This window comes from Anabrus simplex, chromosome 11 (assembly GCF_040414725.1).
Source record: "Anabrus simplex isolate iqAnaSimp1 chromosome 11, ASM4041472v1, whole genome shotgun sequence".
Lineage (NCBI taxonomy): Eukaryota > Metazoa > Arthropoda > Insecta > Orthoptera > Tettigoniidae > Anabrus > Anabrus simplex.
The window spans coordinates 37,066,800-37,083,763 of NC_090275.1; the positions used below are offsets into that span (position 1 = coordinate 37,066,800).

Consider the following 16,964-nt stretch of genomic DNA (forward strand, 5'->3'; position numbering starts at 1 on the left):
GCTACAGCTTCTCTTCTTGGATTTATTTGATACTGATCCCATTTAGCATCAGTATCCTACCATAATTTGGTTTCTGCTGTTTTCTTTGCCATTTCTTCATGCCTGTTCTTAATACAGTAGTATTTTTCAGAATCCTTTATACTGACATAAATTCAGTCTGACTGGCAGGTTGTTGTAGTGTGGTACCTTTTTTGGCTAATCTGTCTGCCTCTTCATTACCTGTTATTCCAACCAGAAAAGGAATTCACTGAAATGAGATTTGTTTGTGGAGTCTTTGGAGGGTTTATATTATACATAGAATTTCTTTCAGTTCTTTATTTTGAGACATTATTTGACGAGACGGTTTGGATGGCTGCTTTTGAATCTGTAAGGACAAATTTTTGGTAATCATTGTTTCTGCCTAATGACTGTTGTAGTGCATGGGAAATTGCTTTTATCTCTGCATCAAAAATTGGTTTTGTTTTGGCCTGCTGGGAAGAGGAGTGAGAAGAGAGATGAATGTATTCCTGCCCTGGTTCTGTTTTCCTTTTCCTGTGAGCCATCTGTGTATGCTTTTAGCCATTGATTAGACGGATATCTTTCTTCTATTGTACGGAGGACCAGCCATTTTAGATCATATGGTGAACAGTCTTTTTTGCAGGAGATGACGTTACTCACGTCTGCAGCATACCTTAAGCTGTACGCGTCCCCTGGGTGGTGCTAAATGAGTACCAATTTCGGCAAAAAAAACCGTTCCAGAATATTGAAACTTGGAGTACAGGAGTGTAGAGGTTCAATTAAGTATTTTTTGGGAAGAAAAGAAATACAGTACTGATGGAATGGAACAAAACATTTATGTACAGACATAGGTTTGTATACATTAGTTATACTCATTAATGGGATGGTGATAGGAAAGGTACGAAATATTCTGTTGGATTATTAAGTGGTTTACGTGGTGACTGAACACAGCATTGGTGCACATACTACTCTTCATAGTGGAAGTGGCTGGGTCGCTATTTAATTTGAGAGTGAACATACCACGCATGAATGAGGGGAAACTCTTGACCAGGTGCTGTCTTCAGATTAGTGTCCACATCACCACCAATTGTGATAGGTAGTAAATGGTACTCGTTCTCACAAAGCTTGTGTTCTTATGGCAACGTACAGAAGACGCTACTGACCTGGATGACGGACACTGGCCGCCATGGTGACAGTGGTGTCGGCAAATTAAATGAAGCCAATTCCAGATAGAACCCCAGCCCAAAAACATATCCATGTTAAAGTAAATCGCACTCGGTGCATTTCCAGTACAATCATTTATAACTTTGTTCAGCATTAAATCCTACATTCACGATGAAAGGACTGTGTGGGAAGAGGAAGCAGTGGAAAGCGGAGACGAAGACTAGGACAATCTCCACATCTCCATACATTGCCTTCTTCATTGAGGTGGTGCCATCTTGACAGACTTTCGCTCTTGATGTGGGAAATGACTGATCAGAAGAAAGCCAGATAAACACAGGGAAAGGGAAGGGACATAAGATGAATACGGGTGGTAGAGACTATTATGTTCCTCTCTCTCTGTATATGATTTTGTCTTGTGTTTGTTCCTTTCCATTACTTATATTGACCTGCTGGAATCCTTTGTGATTGTCCTGTGTTCTTGGTCTTCTACCATCTGTATTCAGCTTTATTTTATGTCTCTTCCCCTTTTCGTGTTTATCCACTTATCTTTATTATCCTACACTTCCCACGTCGAGTCTGAAGCTCTGTCAAGATGGCCCCTCTATGAGCATTGAGTCCAACTTCCTGACGAAGGCTGGCAAGCAAAAAGAACTTGTTTGGGCCTGAGAAGAAATGAATGTGGAAGAACTGGGATTGATCAAGAGAGAGCCCATCTATTTGAAGATGGCAGCGTTTGAAAATGTAGACATTGTCCATCTCCGTGCCAGCACCATTTGTTGAGTCCCCTCCACTTTCCTAATCATAATCACATAACCATCTTTTCCAAAGATGTGCTTAACTGTGACCTTGCAAGAAATGCCTCAAGAGGCAGATCTGGACTGATCTTGTGAATGACTCACTTGTTTTTCTCCTTGGCTGAACAAAGAATCAAACTTCTTTTCCAGCATCATAGTTTAAATCCATGAATGTGCTGCAGCCACCCCTAACATGGAGACATGCTGCTTTCCAGAATTGAGTGGTACTTCCTCTGTCTAGGGGACCATTGTACCATCTAAAGGGACACTCATCCATCCAAAGCTGTTGGTCTTTTTAGGGCATGCAGCCTCTACTCAAGAAGGATTGGGCAGAGGGCAAGGTCAGCACATTATCTCCAGGGATTGTGGAGATACAGACAGCTTGTAAGGAAATTGCAGCACCATCAGATCAAATTCTTTATTGCTGAAGAAGTGAGAGAGAATGCATTCAATGTACTTAAGGTTCAGTGCATGTAAGAAGATACACTGAGTAGCCATCAGTTGCAGTTTGCAGCGAATTGATATCATAGCATTTAAAGAGAACAGTTCTCAGGGACTCATTTTAGATCCGATTGTTATGTGAGGTCAGTCTAGAAAAGAAGAAAAAATACGAATCCACCATCCGTTACGGCAAATCTAAATACCACCTTCAGGAAACCGAAGTATTATGGTTAATGGTTAGAGTTTATGGTATGGTACTTCATAAGTTTGTCACCACGTGAAAGTGCTTCCAGCGTCCAATGAATTGCACCCATGAAATTGTGACTCTCGTCCTCCGAGGCTCCATTATTACCCTGAGACACCAGCTATATACTGAGTGAGTTGGCCGTGCGGTCAGGGGCGTGCAGCTGTGAGCTTGTATTCGGAAGATAGTAGGTTTGAACCCCACTGTCGGCAGCTCTGAAGATGGTTTCTCATTTTCACACCAAGCAAATGCTGGGGCTGTACCTTAATTAGGGCCATGGCCATTTCCTTCTCACTCCTAGCTCTTTCCTCTCCAATCGTCGCCATAAGACCCATCTGTGTCACTGATATGTAAAGCAAATTGTATATATATATATATATATATACCACCACATATACAGCAAGGAAGTATCATGCTGGATAATACCATCTTTTCATTTTAAGTTTGTTTACATTTTAGAGGTTTCCTTAATTAGTAGAACTTTACAGATCCAGTTTGATATATATTATCTTGTTTTAATGGCAGCCTGTAATACAGGAATAAATGAAAATATATATAACCTGTGTGTATGAAAATGGTATTATATTGTTCATGAAGTATACGGTTATATTGCACTCTTACTTAGCTCAACACTGGATATTTGCAGTTTGCTGAGCTGGAGACCTTGTTGGGGGATATAGAACGTGCCAGAGCTATCTACGAATTAGCTGTGAATCAACCTCGTCTCGACATGCCAGAACTACTGTGGAAGGCATATGTTGACTTCGAAGTTTCTCTTGGGGAAATGGAGAAAGCCAGAGAACTGTATGAACGTCTCCTGGAGAGAACATTACATGTTAAGGTAAGGATGAAAAGTAACAGATTGCCTGAGAAGAATATTCTTATCATTCAATCCTGTCTAGACAGATTTATTATGGAGGAAGCCCTGCTTTTCAGTTTGTCAAAAACACTAATTATTATCATATAAATAAAATTGTAATGACTGTGTTTGTACATTGACTCTTTTGGCGAAATTTTCGTTCCATTATCCGTTTCAGGGGTAATAATGACCATGTGCATATATTTTGGCTTTGCTGTCTGTCTGTCTGTCTGTTTTTTCTCAGTTCTGATAACTTGAAAACTATTGGATATATTTCTACTAAACTTCATATTCAGAATTCACCTGTCCTTGGGTAGGTTTTAGGGCCAATATTGTTTCTAAATCCCTGAACTGACTGGGTGTTTATACGAAATCGAAACTGTGAATTTGCACTCCCACAAAATATACACAACCAAACTTAATGGAATTCTACCTGCTGTCATACATCATTTCAAGGTGGGTGACTGGGTTTAAGTAAAGAGCCATTTTACTCTTTTCGATAGAACAGATAATAAGAGAGGTTTTTGTCAATGATTGGTTTCATGAGTGTTCAGCCACTGCGACACTCCCGGTTTCAGGCGAACAGCAATATGTAACCGAGAAGTACGGAGAATTATGCAAAAGTTCATACCAGGAACTGTACCATTCAATAGACTCTGTGATCATCCTCATTCTGTTTCCCCTTTGTTCAGTTTTATCATACTTCACATTAGTCTACTGTCACTAGCTTTTGTAAAATAATATCATTGTAACATGCGGTATTAAAAATTTGAATAGACCTACAGGGATGCAACTTCACATAAATTCATGAAGGAATCATGAAATCTATTACCATTTCCCATGCAAAGAACGGGTACATATGATACTGCTAGCAAACCCTGGTAATCGAGTAGATTTGTCTTCCAGGCAGGATGCCTCTTCATCTATGCGTTCGGAGGTGACTATACAGTTCAATGCGGGAGTTACACAATTTTGCTACAGTGATGACAGGTAGTCCCAGGTGGAGCAGTCATGTTATTTCTATGTCTCCTCAGCACTTCTTTTTCTTTCCTACGTTGCCTCTTGTCATTCGCTGTACGTCGGCGGTTTTCTTCAAAAGACAGTGTGCCGTACTGGACTAGTGATCTCCAGGATGAACTGGGAGAACTTAGCCCTTGACCCTTGACCCCCTTGACATTTGATAGTAACACATATAACACTATCATTTACCGCATTTCTCTGAATCCAAGATGACCCCCACTTTTGCCTTAAAAAAAAAAATTGAAATCATATTTTTATTTAAAACAAATTTCAGATTTAATTTGAGAAATTAAATAAACACACACAAGTATTACGTAATCCTAACTACTTCCCTAATCATTTTCATTACAGGTATCTGATACTGCCTTTGAAAGTTCAGGGAATTCCTATTCGCCAGCCCGCATTCATATCGCATCTCGTCCATTCCGACCTTGCATTTTTCACGCACATCTCACAATTTTATGTTTGCCTTCTTTAAATTGTCCTTGTTGTGGGCCACTGAATGCTTTTCTTGTATAGTATGCATTTTTAGATTATATTTGTCTTCACGCCAATGCCGAACATTGGCTTTAATTATGCCGTATTTTTTTGCAGCTGCTTAATCAGTCTTTATTAATTTAAAACTGGCATCATAATATTGAAAATAACCCATTGAAAACTTGCAGGCAATATTTGTTCCACGTGTGTCTGCAATACGACGTTCCATCACCAAAGTATTCTTGTTGTCTATAAAACTCTTACTACTGGGTGAGTTAGCCGGGCAGTTAGAGGTGCGGCTGTGAGTTTGCATCCGGGAGATAGTGGGTTTGAATCCCACTGTCGGGAGCCCTGAAGATGGTTTTCCGTGGTTTCCCATTTTCACACCAGGCAAATGCTGGGGCTGTACCATAATTAAGGCCATGGCCGCTTCCTTCCAACTCCTAGGCCTTTCCTATCCCATCGTCGTCATAAGACCTTTCTGTGTCGGTGCGACGTAAAGCTCCTAGCAAAAAGAAAACTCTTACTAAGCGTCGGCTACAATTGGCTGCTGTTAGACGCATGTCTCTCTTGCCAGCTTCAGTGGCTAGTGATGTAGACCTACAGTATAATAGACACGGATGTTGAAGCTCAACGAGTTTTGTGTGCCATGATATGACTATTCTGCCCTTGCATTTTTCATGCACATATCTTCAATTTCATCTTCGACTTCTGTAAAGCGACCTTGTTGCCGGCCACTGAATACATTTTTTGTACAGTATGCATTTTTTAAGCTATCTTTGATTTCACACTAATGCTGAACATTGGCTTTAGTTATGCCGCATATTCTTGTGGCTACACAGTTATTCATTTCAGTGTATTTAATAACCATTAACTTACAATTGGCATCATAATATCGATGAGAACCTGTTGAAAATTTGCCGGCTATACCTGTTCCGTGTGTGTCTACACTACGACGATCCATCGCAAAAATATTTCTGCTGTTCATAGAATGGTTACTTTTACTAAGCGTCGGGTTCAGCAGATGCATAATAACTCTTATCACTGAGTAACCGTAGCCTTTCTAAGAATTCTAAGGGTCACATCCTTGCTATTCCAATTCGAATTACATTTCCTGCACAACTGGGATTCGGAAGTACGGTACATTGTGGTCGATCTTATAATTAGCTCAAGAGAGTAGGCCTAATGTTTTGATGGCATTCTGCGGGTTTGAGAAACGTTTATGTAGAGCTAGTATAATGTCATTCTGCTTTCACTGTTTTCCGAGAACCAGTGATCTTACACAAGGGCACTGTACAATTGACTGCCACGGCTAGTGATGTATAAAGACGCGGACGTTGAAGGCCTATTTTTATGCGCGCGCGGCAGATGAAGGGAAGTAGGGTGGTTACCATGGTAGCTGCCAATGGGGTTCATTACTGTTATGTCGCGAATGCAAGACGACCCATGATTTTTCACATGAAATTCTGGTGAAATTCTGGATTAGGACAAATACGGTACTTGCTATTAAACAAAGAATGATAAGTTCCGTTTTACAGTACAAGAACACCCTCAGATTCTATCATATCACTGTAAATCATATGTACAGTATTGTTTACACTGCATAAACTTTTTAATGATTGTGAATTGGTGATGTCATTAACATATGAGAACAAATTTTGATTATAGTAGTCCTCCACTGTCTATATACTTTCTATACTTATCTAGCTGCCAATTGTCCGTTACCTCCAGCGGATGCATACAGAAAAATACACATTAATTACTATGAATACATGAAAAATTTACCTGGTATTTGCTATTTTGCAGGTCTGGATGAGTTATGCCAAATTTGAAATGTCAGCCAATGAAGAAAATAGTGTAGTGCTTGCCAGGAGAGTCTATGAGAGAGCTAACCAGTCGCTGAGAGGAGCCAATGAGAAAGAGGAGCGTGTGATGTTGCTGGAAGCATGGAGAGACTTCGAGACTGAGCATGGAGATGAAGAGTCTGTCAAGAGTGTGATGCAGAAGATGCCACGGCGTGTTAAGAAAAGACAGAGAGTTCAGGCTGATGATGGGGTCAGTATCTTCAATATTCAAAGATTTTTAAAAAACATCTTCTGTCTTTCTGAGAAGATTTTTTGAGAGTAAAAAAATATTATTTTGTGCAAATAATACATAACACCTCTGCGATGGTTGAGAGAAAATTAGACTTTAAAAAAAAAGTTCTCGGTTTATACTTCAGATTCTCAAGTACTGTTGACTAATCTCTTCCACTCTCTTCTCTTCATGTTTGTTACAATATCATCCAGTGTCCTTCCCTGGCTGCAATGTCAGTTTTGACCATATCCATCCAGTATTGCTCTTCCAACCAAGCATTTTCCTTTTACGTCTCTTTCTAAGTACACGTAGGCTGTTCTCTTAGTCACCACCCTCATCACATGTCCAAACTACCTGACTGTTTAGTAGAGATGTCTTAATCCCAGTTTGCTGCCTCACCTCCTCATTTTTTAACTTATCTCTTCTTCTGGATAATGGACCTCAGGAGCAACTTTGTCCTAATGCCTACAGTCTTTGACTAGTTTTTTGGCGTGAAAGTACATGATTTGATACCATACGGCAAGATTGGTTTGAAGCAGCTGTTAAACATTGCTAATTTTGCTTTCTTTGGAAAGGACCTTGCTTGTTGGTAGAAGAGGGACTCATTTGTACCCTGTTGTTGATCTCTCTTGTGACTAAATTGTGTCTGGAGAGTACACTGCCAAGGTAGGTGAAACTGTCCGTACTCTCAAACTGGTGGTCTGCTAGTTTGATGCTTGCTGGTCTGTCATTTCTGTTCATTGCCATCACCATCATCTTAGTCTTGCTGATCTTTCTTGAGGCTGAACTTGTGGAACTTGGCCTTCTACATGTCGAGTCTTGTACAAATACAAAGTAACACTTCGTGCTCTTGAAGGTTACCAGTAGCTACAAGGTAAAACCATTATAATGTACAGGGAGTTTCAAAATGAATATTAGGATTTTAAGTCTCTGTAGCGTTTATTACATTGAAGTAATATATGAAATGAAATGTCGTATGGCTTCTAGTGCCGGGATATCCCAGGACGGTTTCGGCTCGCCAGGTACAGGTCTTTCTATTTGACCCCCGTAGGTGACCTGTGCATCATGATGAGGATGAAATGATGATGAAGACAACACATACACCCAGCCTCCGTGTCATTGGAATTAACCAGTTAAGGTTAAAATCCCCGACCCAGGCGGGAATCGAACCCGGGACCCTCTGAACCGAAGGCCAATACGCTGACGGTTCAGCCAACGAGTTGGACGAAATAATATATGAAGGGAAATAGCAATTCAACCAGTTTGTCCTGCAAGTATTCAATATTAGCACCATTCATCACATGGCACATATCGAGTCGATAGCCGAGTGTCTGGAGTAATTGTTGCATCAGTTGCTTCATTGATGGTTATGAATTTCATGTTTTTGGTCCGTATTGAACTGAGAATAATATATAAGTAATAATAATAACAACGTAAACGTTTCCACCTTTTCAATACTACAATATATTCACAAAATTACAAATTACACGGTACTAGTTTCGACCCATCTAGGGGTCATCATCAGCCGTATTGGAGCAAAGATCATTTGTGGCGAAATCCTAAGAAAATGTTATTTTAAAGAATAACAAGTGAAATGAGATTTTATGGTACTAGTTAATAATACAAGGAATATACATACTAAGAGGTTTTTAACAAAGAATAAAGTATAAATGGGGTGTTGTAAAAATTATAATCATGGAAATCAGTAAGTTCTTGTATTGAAATGAAATATGGCTTAGGAAGAGGGCTTAAGGTGGGGCTGAAGGGTGCGCGAGAAAGTGTAACTGTCTTCGAAAAGTACCTTTGATTAAATTTAGGATTGAGTTTAGGTTGGCTGCATTATTGTTTCTGAGGAAAGTGATAAATAGATTGAAGAGTATGTTGGGTTTCTCTGAGATTTCATTGAGATTGTGACTGGCATTAAAGTATTGGTCTAGGTGTATGTAGTAATTTTCCATTATGTTGAGTAAAGGGCCCTTGTTTGCTAATACGAGGATGTCCATGTCTTGTTCAATATTGGTGAAATTATGGTTATAATCTTGCATGTGTTGGCCGATGGCTGAAAACCTGTTGTATTTTATTGCGTTAGTGTGCTCGTGGTATCTGATAATGAAGTTTCTCCCGGTTTGCCCGATGTAGGTTTTTTTACAGGTGGTACATTTGATCCTATAAACTCCTGATTTTAAAAAACTGCTGGTCTTGTTGATGTGTGAAGTATTGTATAAAACGTTCATGTTCTTATTGTTGGTTTTGAAGGCTATTTTAACGCCTTGTTTCTTAAAGATGTTGGTTAACTTGTAGATATCATTGTTGAACGTGAAGGTGGAAAATGTTAGAGGTTTGGTTATTTCTTTTTTGAGGGTAGTTTTTGGGCGATGTTTGTGTTTATTGATTATCCTTTCTATAAAATGATTGCTGAAGCCGTTGAATTTTGCGATTCCGCAGATTGTGTTGAGTTCGTTTTTTAGATCTTTATTGGACATAGGTATGCTGAAGGCTCGATGAACTAGGCTGTTGTATGTGGCTCGTTTGTGGGACTGGGGGTGCACTGAATCTTGGCGAATGGTGGAGGCTGTTTGAGTGGGTTTTCTGAAAATTTTATAACTGAAAGAATCTGAGTTTCTAGTGATGGTTAAATCTAGAAAGTTGATTTTTTGATTTGATTCGGATTCTAGTGTGAATTTGATATGAGGATCAATATTGTTGAGTCTTAAGAGGGTGGTGGGTGCGTTAATTGATTTCTCATTCATGATTACAAAGACATCGTCGACATATCTGGCCCAAAAAACACAAACATCGCCCAAAAACTACCCTCAAAAAGGAAATAACCAAACCTCTAACATTTTCCACCTTCACGTTCAACAATGATATCTACAAGTTAACCAACATCTTTAAGAAACAAGGCGTTAAAATAGCCTTCAAAACCAACAATAAGAACATGAACGTTTTATACAATACTTCACACATCAACAAGACCAGCAGTTTTTTAAAATCAGGAGTTTATAGGATCAAATGTACCACCTGTAAAAAAACCTACATCGGGCAAACCAGGAGAAACTTCATTATCAGATACCACGAGCACACTAACGCAATAAAATACAACAGGTTTTCAGCCATCGGCCAACACATGCAAGATTATAACCATAATTTCACCAATATTGAACAAGACATGGACATCCTCGTATTAGCAAACAAGGGCCCTTTACTCAACATAATGGAAAATTACTACATACACCTAGACCAATACTTTAATGCCAGTCACAATCTCAATGAAATCTCAGAGAAACCCAACATACTCTTCGATCTATTTATCACTTTCCTCAGAAACAATAATGCAGCCAACCTAAACTCAATCCTAAATTTAATCAAAGGTACTTTTCGAAGACAGTTACACTTTCTCGCGCACCCTTCAGCCCCACCTTAAGCCCTCTTCCTAAGCCATATTTCATTTCAATACAAGAACTTACTGATTTCCATGATTATAATTTTTACAACACCCCATTTATACTTTATTCTTTGTTAAAAACCTCTTAGTATGTATATTCCTTGTATTATTAACTATTACCATAACATCTCATTTCACTTGTTATTCTTTAAAATAACATTTTCTTAGGATTTCGCCACAAATGATCTTTGCTCCAATACGGCTGATGATGACCCCTAGATGGGTCGAAACTAGTACCGTGTAATTTGTAATTTTGTGAATATATTGTAGTATTGAAAAGGTGGAAACGTTTACGTTGTTATTATTATTACTTATATATTATCAGTTGCTTCAATCTTGTTTCTTAAATCAGTTCGGTCAGCTGGCAGCGGAGGTACAAACATACGATTCTTGACGAATCTCCAAAGGTAAAAATCGCATGGCGTCACATCGGGTGAACGTAGATGCCATGCGAAACAAGCTCTATCATCTGGCCTCTTGCAGCTAATCCAGCAGTCGGGTACAACATCGTTTAACCAATCATATACTGAGTTATGTCAATGAGGTGCCGCACCATCTTGCTGCCAAATAAAGTTCTCTGGTTCCGCTTCTTGTAATTGAAGAAAGAGCCATTGTTCAAGCATGTAAAGATAAGAAACACCAGTTACAGTTGCTTCAGTGTAAAAGAAAGGGCCATAAACTTTCCACTGAGATATGGCACAAAAACATTCAATTTAGAGGAGTCACGTTGCAGCTGTACCATCTCATGGGGATTTGCTGATCCCCAGGTGCGCACATTATTAGTGTTCACATGTCCACTTAGGTGAAATGTCGATTCATCTCTGAACACAACAAGATGCAAAAAATCATTGTTGTCATGCAGCAACATATCCTTCGCCAAGTTGGCCTGTAAACAGTAGTCTGTATGCCTTAGAGCTTGTACCAACTATAAATGATCAGGACGTAGTTTTAAGCACCTCCTTAAAACTCTCCACATTGACGATACCGAACTGCTAATTCACGACTAGCCCTACAAACTGATTTCTTGGGGCTACGCGTGAAGGACTCTCACTCATTCAAGACGTGCTTCCTTTGTTGGTCGTCCAGTATTCTTCCCTTCGCAAAGACAACCAGTGTCTTCAAACTCATTATACCATCTACAGATGTTATCACTTGGAGGATTACAATGGAACTTAATAAGGAACGCACGTTACACTGTAACTACAGATTCAGTCCTTGCTAACTAAAACACATAACGCTTTCTGTTCCCCAGTCGCCATCTTGCTACATTGTTACTGGCACTACTAGCTACTAGACACGGGAACCAGTGTATGCGCACAGGCACAAAAGTGCTTTCTAATGGAAGACAGAAGAACCAGTGCATGTGCACAGGAACGAACTGCTTGAGTTGCACTTTTGTTTGATGTATTATTTATAATTGTAAGTTCAATGTAATAAGTAGTACAGAGTCTTAAAACTTCGATATTCATTTTGAAATGCCCTGTACCGTAAATTTCATGATAAATTTGTTCTTGGAAATAAAGAGCATTAATAGTTACGATCATAACTCGTAACTATTTATTACAGTGACATAACGGTCTGATCTTTAGTCAGTTTCCAGGTTCAGGTGGAACATTTCCTCATATTTCTCTATATGTTCGTATCAAATTTCTTATTGTTGAATTTTTGCTTTGAATATCAATAAAATTCTAAAGGCTACAGCTTGTCACTGCAACCAAATATTCATGTCTTCTGCTGCTCTCTTCTGCTATGTGTGACTTTGAAAATCCATTTGGCTTTTATGTCTTCCAGGTATTACTTCCTTGGCCTCCTTGTTCCCAGGATCGTTCCTTCTAAAATTTATTTCCAAAGCTGATTATTACCTACAAATGTAATTTTCCAGTAATTTGCTCTTCTCATCAACCTCATTTAATGCTTCGATGGTTGTTTTCTTTTCTATCATCCAGCTTGTTCATGTCATCCTGCGCCATATTGACTTTTTACAGCTTTTGGTCGTTTACTTCCCTGTGTGTGCAGGGCTACCACGCATGAAACTTACAATGCATTGAAAGAAAGCTTTTATAAAACTTCAGTGATATTGATATTGCACGTTAATGATATTTCCGGAGAGCAAAAGCTTTAATCTTTCTGGCAGTATTACTTATGCTCCCATCGTACAGCAAGAATTGAAGATACAGAAGAAGAAAAACCCGTGGCTGACAGATTGGCCCACGACATTTTAAGCAGCAGCTTGCATGGCCAATAGATTGATCACCAGGCACTATAAGAGTTAATAAGTCTTATACAGTAGAACCTCGATACATTGTTTCAGGAACTGTCATTTTCCCTTATCCACCGTTCAATTTATTCTGTCCCAAAAATGTTCCATATAAACCAATGTTAAATTTCCCCACATCTATCATTCCTTGAACTATCGTTTTATTTCATCGATCGTCAACAAATATTTGTCCTCGGGCACAATTTTCCCACATGGATCGATCGAACGTAAGAAAAATATACACACACGTTTTTTGAATTTAAAGACAGCTGAATACTCTAGCATATAATAGCGGCAGCCTGTTACGCGAGAATGTACGAGTGATTATGCGTTGCTAGTCTTGAGCAAGGATCTCGTAGGCTGGAGTGCTGTGCGCAGGTTATTCACGCGCAACCTCACTACGGGCCTCCTGGCACCAATGCTTTTCCTCGACCCACTAACTGGCCCGTAGAAGTATTCTTATTTACAAGAGTTAAAACGGAGGCACTGTAAAACTCAAATTTGCCACCATTTTCTGTGTTGCTATTGGCTGGCTAGGGCAGCCAGCTTAATTGAAAATTAGAAAATCATGCAGTTTAAAATAGTCACGGCGTGGGCTGGGTACGTTTTAATTACTCACAGGGTTATTAATCACATTGTACCTTGTGATGTGTGTGGGATGCTGGAGGCTTGTTGACCACTTTGTTGCTCCCTGCCCAGTTGTCTTGTTACAAGGTGGACCTAACCAAGCTAGACCAATAATCTTTTCACTAGTCTGGTCTTGAAACTAATTCGTAAGTCGGCAACATCGTTTAGCCTGCTGTGACATTGTCCGAGATGCGCTATATTGAATTTCTAACCTCTCTGACATCATCTGAGCCGTGCCATGTGGGATCTCTAACCTATCGTTCGCGAAGGGTCTACATACTTTTTTTCAAAATACAGGTTATCACCGCAATATCCACATATATCATAGATTTGCAATAAGAGAACTGACTTTGAAGGTTTTCCAATTGCTACGAGATATAAGGAAAAGTGAAACGGTGTAAAAGTCGCACTTTTTATTTTCATCGTGTGTATCATGATTGCAATGGTTTGATACCATTATGTGTAGTATGAGCATGTCTGGCTCCATGGCTAAATGGTTAGCATGTGTTGCCTTTAGTTCAAGAGGTCACGATCGCGTCGGGTATTTTAACTTTTGTTGGTTAATACGACAGTTTGGGGGCTGTGTGTGTGCACCGACTTACGCATTATGATTCATCTTAGGTAGGGTTGCATTTTTGTAAGCGCATATATCGCCTCTCACGCGACAACTCAAAAGATCTGCACCCGGCTTCGGAGGCCGCACGCCATCATCATTGTTATTATATTTACGTGATGAAAAATGCTCAAATACAGTACCCATATTTTATTATTTTGCTTTCCCCCTATTTTATGTCACCCACATTTATCATTTTCCCGCATCCATCGTCATTTTTCCCCTCCCCCTTGAAAAAGGATGCATCAAGGTTTTACTGTATATGTCTTGTTTTTGGTCCATTAGTGTCTTTATTTTTAGACATTTGATGTCTTTAAATATACAGGATTATTCAGCTGAGTTGTCCAAATAATTTGCGAATGGTTCAAGATATTGACATTCTGTGTTTACGGCAAAATTAAAGGTGTTAAATCATATATTTTATCAGAGTGTATTTATGAGCACAGTAGAGATAATACCTATCTGTCAGAAGAACGTGAAGTAACTCGGTATGTGAACAGCTAGCTCATGTTTCATACATAGCGCTAATCGAACAGAGCGGTCCCCAGCTGGCAAATGAAGCACATTTAAATACATTACATTTTCTTGAGAAGTACTTGTCTGGTTTTCAAAATAATCATGGTGCTGAATTTGTAATGTTCATAAGTCTCAGGCTATGTGTAGAAAACAGTGTAGTTCCATTTAAGAACAACAAAGTTAGCACCATTATCTCAGTTATAAGCCCCGTGGTACCATTACTGAGGGCGATAACAGAATGTCGATATCTTGAGAGGTTCAAGAGGTTTTTGAGGTGGACAACTTAACTGAATAGCCCTGTATAATGTGAAATGTTGTTTTCTTCTTGTACAATAAATAATATGCAATTAGCAGTTGATCAGGAACCCATCAAGATGTAAAAGTTGAAATCATAGTTTCTATTTAAACTTTTATGTTTAATTGAAATAGCAATCACACTTACTTGTTCATGTTATCTTCTAAACAGTTGTTTCATTCTGAAATGTCTGATTTACCTTCTATTTGTCTTTGTTTCTCAATGTACTAAGTATTTGACCTGTACATCAATTGACATTTCTGATTAATACTTTTTGCAGAGTGAAGAGGGCTGGGAAGAGTTCTTTGACTACATATTCCCTGAAGATGAAGCAACTAAACCTAATCTCAAGCTCCTGGAGATGGCAAAAGCTTGGAAGAAGAGTAAGGTCGTGTCTGAAGAAACTACAGATGAGATGTGAACTATGTATGTTGCTGCTCTTTGTTGTCGAAAGTGGAATGCGTGAATCTTGTAAGGCTGTTTGTGTGTGTGTTGTGAGTATAGAATTATTAAGCCAGACATGTATGGTGTTTTATAAATACGGAACTTTTGTACATATTGTACATACTGTTAATAGAGATTTGTTCACACGTAGTGTAGGTGTGAAATATAATTTATATGGATTTTTACATATTACATTATTTTTGTCTCATCATCTTTTCCTATCCAGATACAGTTATGTGATGGCAAATATGGTTCTTCTCCATTTTATTCTTATTTTTCCACTATTCCTCCTTCATCACCATGTTCCAGTCTAGTCCTGTTGCTTTTCGTTTTTCCTAACTTTGTTCATCGTTAATCTGAATCTAATGTTTCTTTTCTTTCATTAATAATTCTATAGTTTATTAGGAAATGTCTTAAAGGAAGTAGATGAATATTGTTACTTGGGTAGCAGAATAACTACCGGGCCAGTTGGCTGTACGCTTAGGAGCGCACAGCTGTGTGCTTGCATCCGGCAGGTAGTGGGATCAAACCCCAGTCGGCAGCCCTGAAGATGGTTTTCTCTGATTTCCCATTTTCACAACAGGCAAATGCTGGGGCTGTACCTTAATTAATGTCATGGCCGTTTCTTTCCCACTCCTAGGCCTTTACTATCCTGTCATCGCCAAAAGACCTATCTGTGTCAGTGCGACATAAAGCAAAATTGAAAAAAAAAAAAAAAAGTAAAATAACTAACAATGGCATAAGTAAGAAGGACATAAAATGAAGACTAGCACAAGCAAGGAAGACCTTACTTTAAAAAAAAGAGATATTCTTACTTAAAAAATTGATATAGGAATTAGAAAGAGGTTTTTGAAGACATTCGTGTGGAGCATGGCAGTGTACGGAAGTGAAACGTGGGCAGTAACTAGCTCAGAAAGAAATGCGGTGTTAAGAATGCTGAAGTTGAGATGGGTAGATTGAACCACAAATAAAGAGATACTGAATCGAATAATTGGTGATAGGAGAATAATTTGGTGAAATTTGACCAGAAGAAGAGATAGAATGATAGGACACATTTTAAGACACCTAGGACTTTTTCAGTTAGATTTTGAGGGAAGTGTTTGCGGTAAGAAGAGGAACTTCTTCAGGTGCAGAAAGAGGTAGTAGATAACTGGGTGCTGTTCAAACACAAGTGCTTGTCGAGTTTTGGCTGGCAGCAGTTTGATCACCCTTCCTACAACCTTGACCTTCCACCTAGTGACTACCATCTCTTCCTGTGTCTGAAGATGTTCCGTGGTCACAAGCATTTTAATGTTGAAAACATTTCTCAGTAGACAGATGTAAAATTAAGCTATTTCCTGAATTGTGCCGAAAGTTGAAGGATTAAAAGGTCTGGAAAGGTTTCAAATTGTGAGTCTTGCATAGCTCTATCAAACTAAAAAAAAATTTGAAAATCACTTGTTTCTTTACACATTTTCTTTTTTATTTAAATCCTAGCCAAATTAACTTATTTACATAATTCTTTCTGTAATGTGTTCCTTGGTTCAATACCCTGAAGTATTTTTTGAATTTTTTAAAAATGTCCATACCGAATGTGGTTATAAGGACTTAAGTAAAACTCTGCATTGACTCACATTAGTGCTCGTAGTGGTAGAAAGAGGCAAACTGCTAATCTAATCGATCGGATAATGATGTTTAAGGATAGGATTGTAATTG

General features: G+C 38.8%; 1 protein-coding gene across 2 annotated transcripts in view; it reads left to right on the forward strand.

Moving 5' to 3' along the window:
* crn (pre-mRNA splicing factor crn) overlaps window positions 1-15,452 on the forward strand; it is a 35,352-nt gene extending 19,900 nt beyond the window's left edge. The window contains exons 11-13 of one of the 2 annotated variants that reach the window (XM_067155776.2): window positions 3,266-3,481; window positions 6,803-7,051; window positions 15,106-15,452. In XM_067155776.2, coding sequence (XP_067011877.1) covers window positions 3,266-3,481; window positions 6,803-7,051; window positions 15,106-15,246 — 606 coding nt within the window. In that variant the 3' untranslated portion in view covers window positions 15,247-15,452. The remainder of the gene's footprint in view (window positions 1-3,265; window positions 3,482-6,802; window positions 7,052-15,105) is intronic. The other variant, XM_067155778.2, reaches the window with a different exon arrangement.
* The last annotated feature ends 1,512 nt before the right edge of the window (window positions 15,453-16,964 follow it).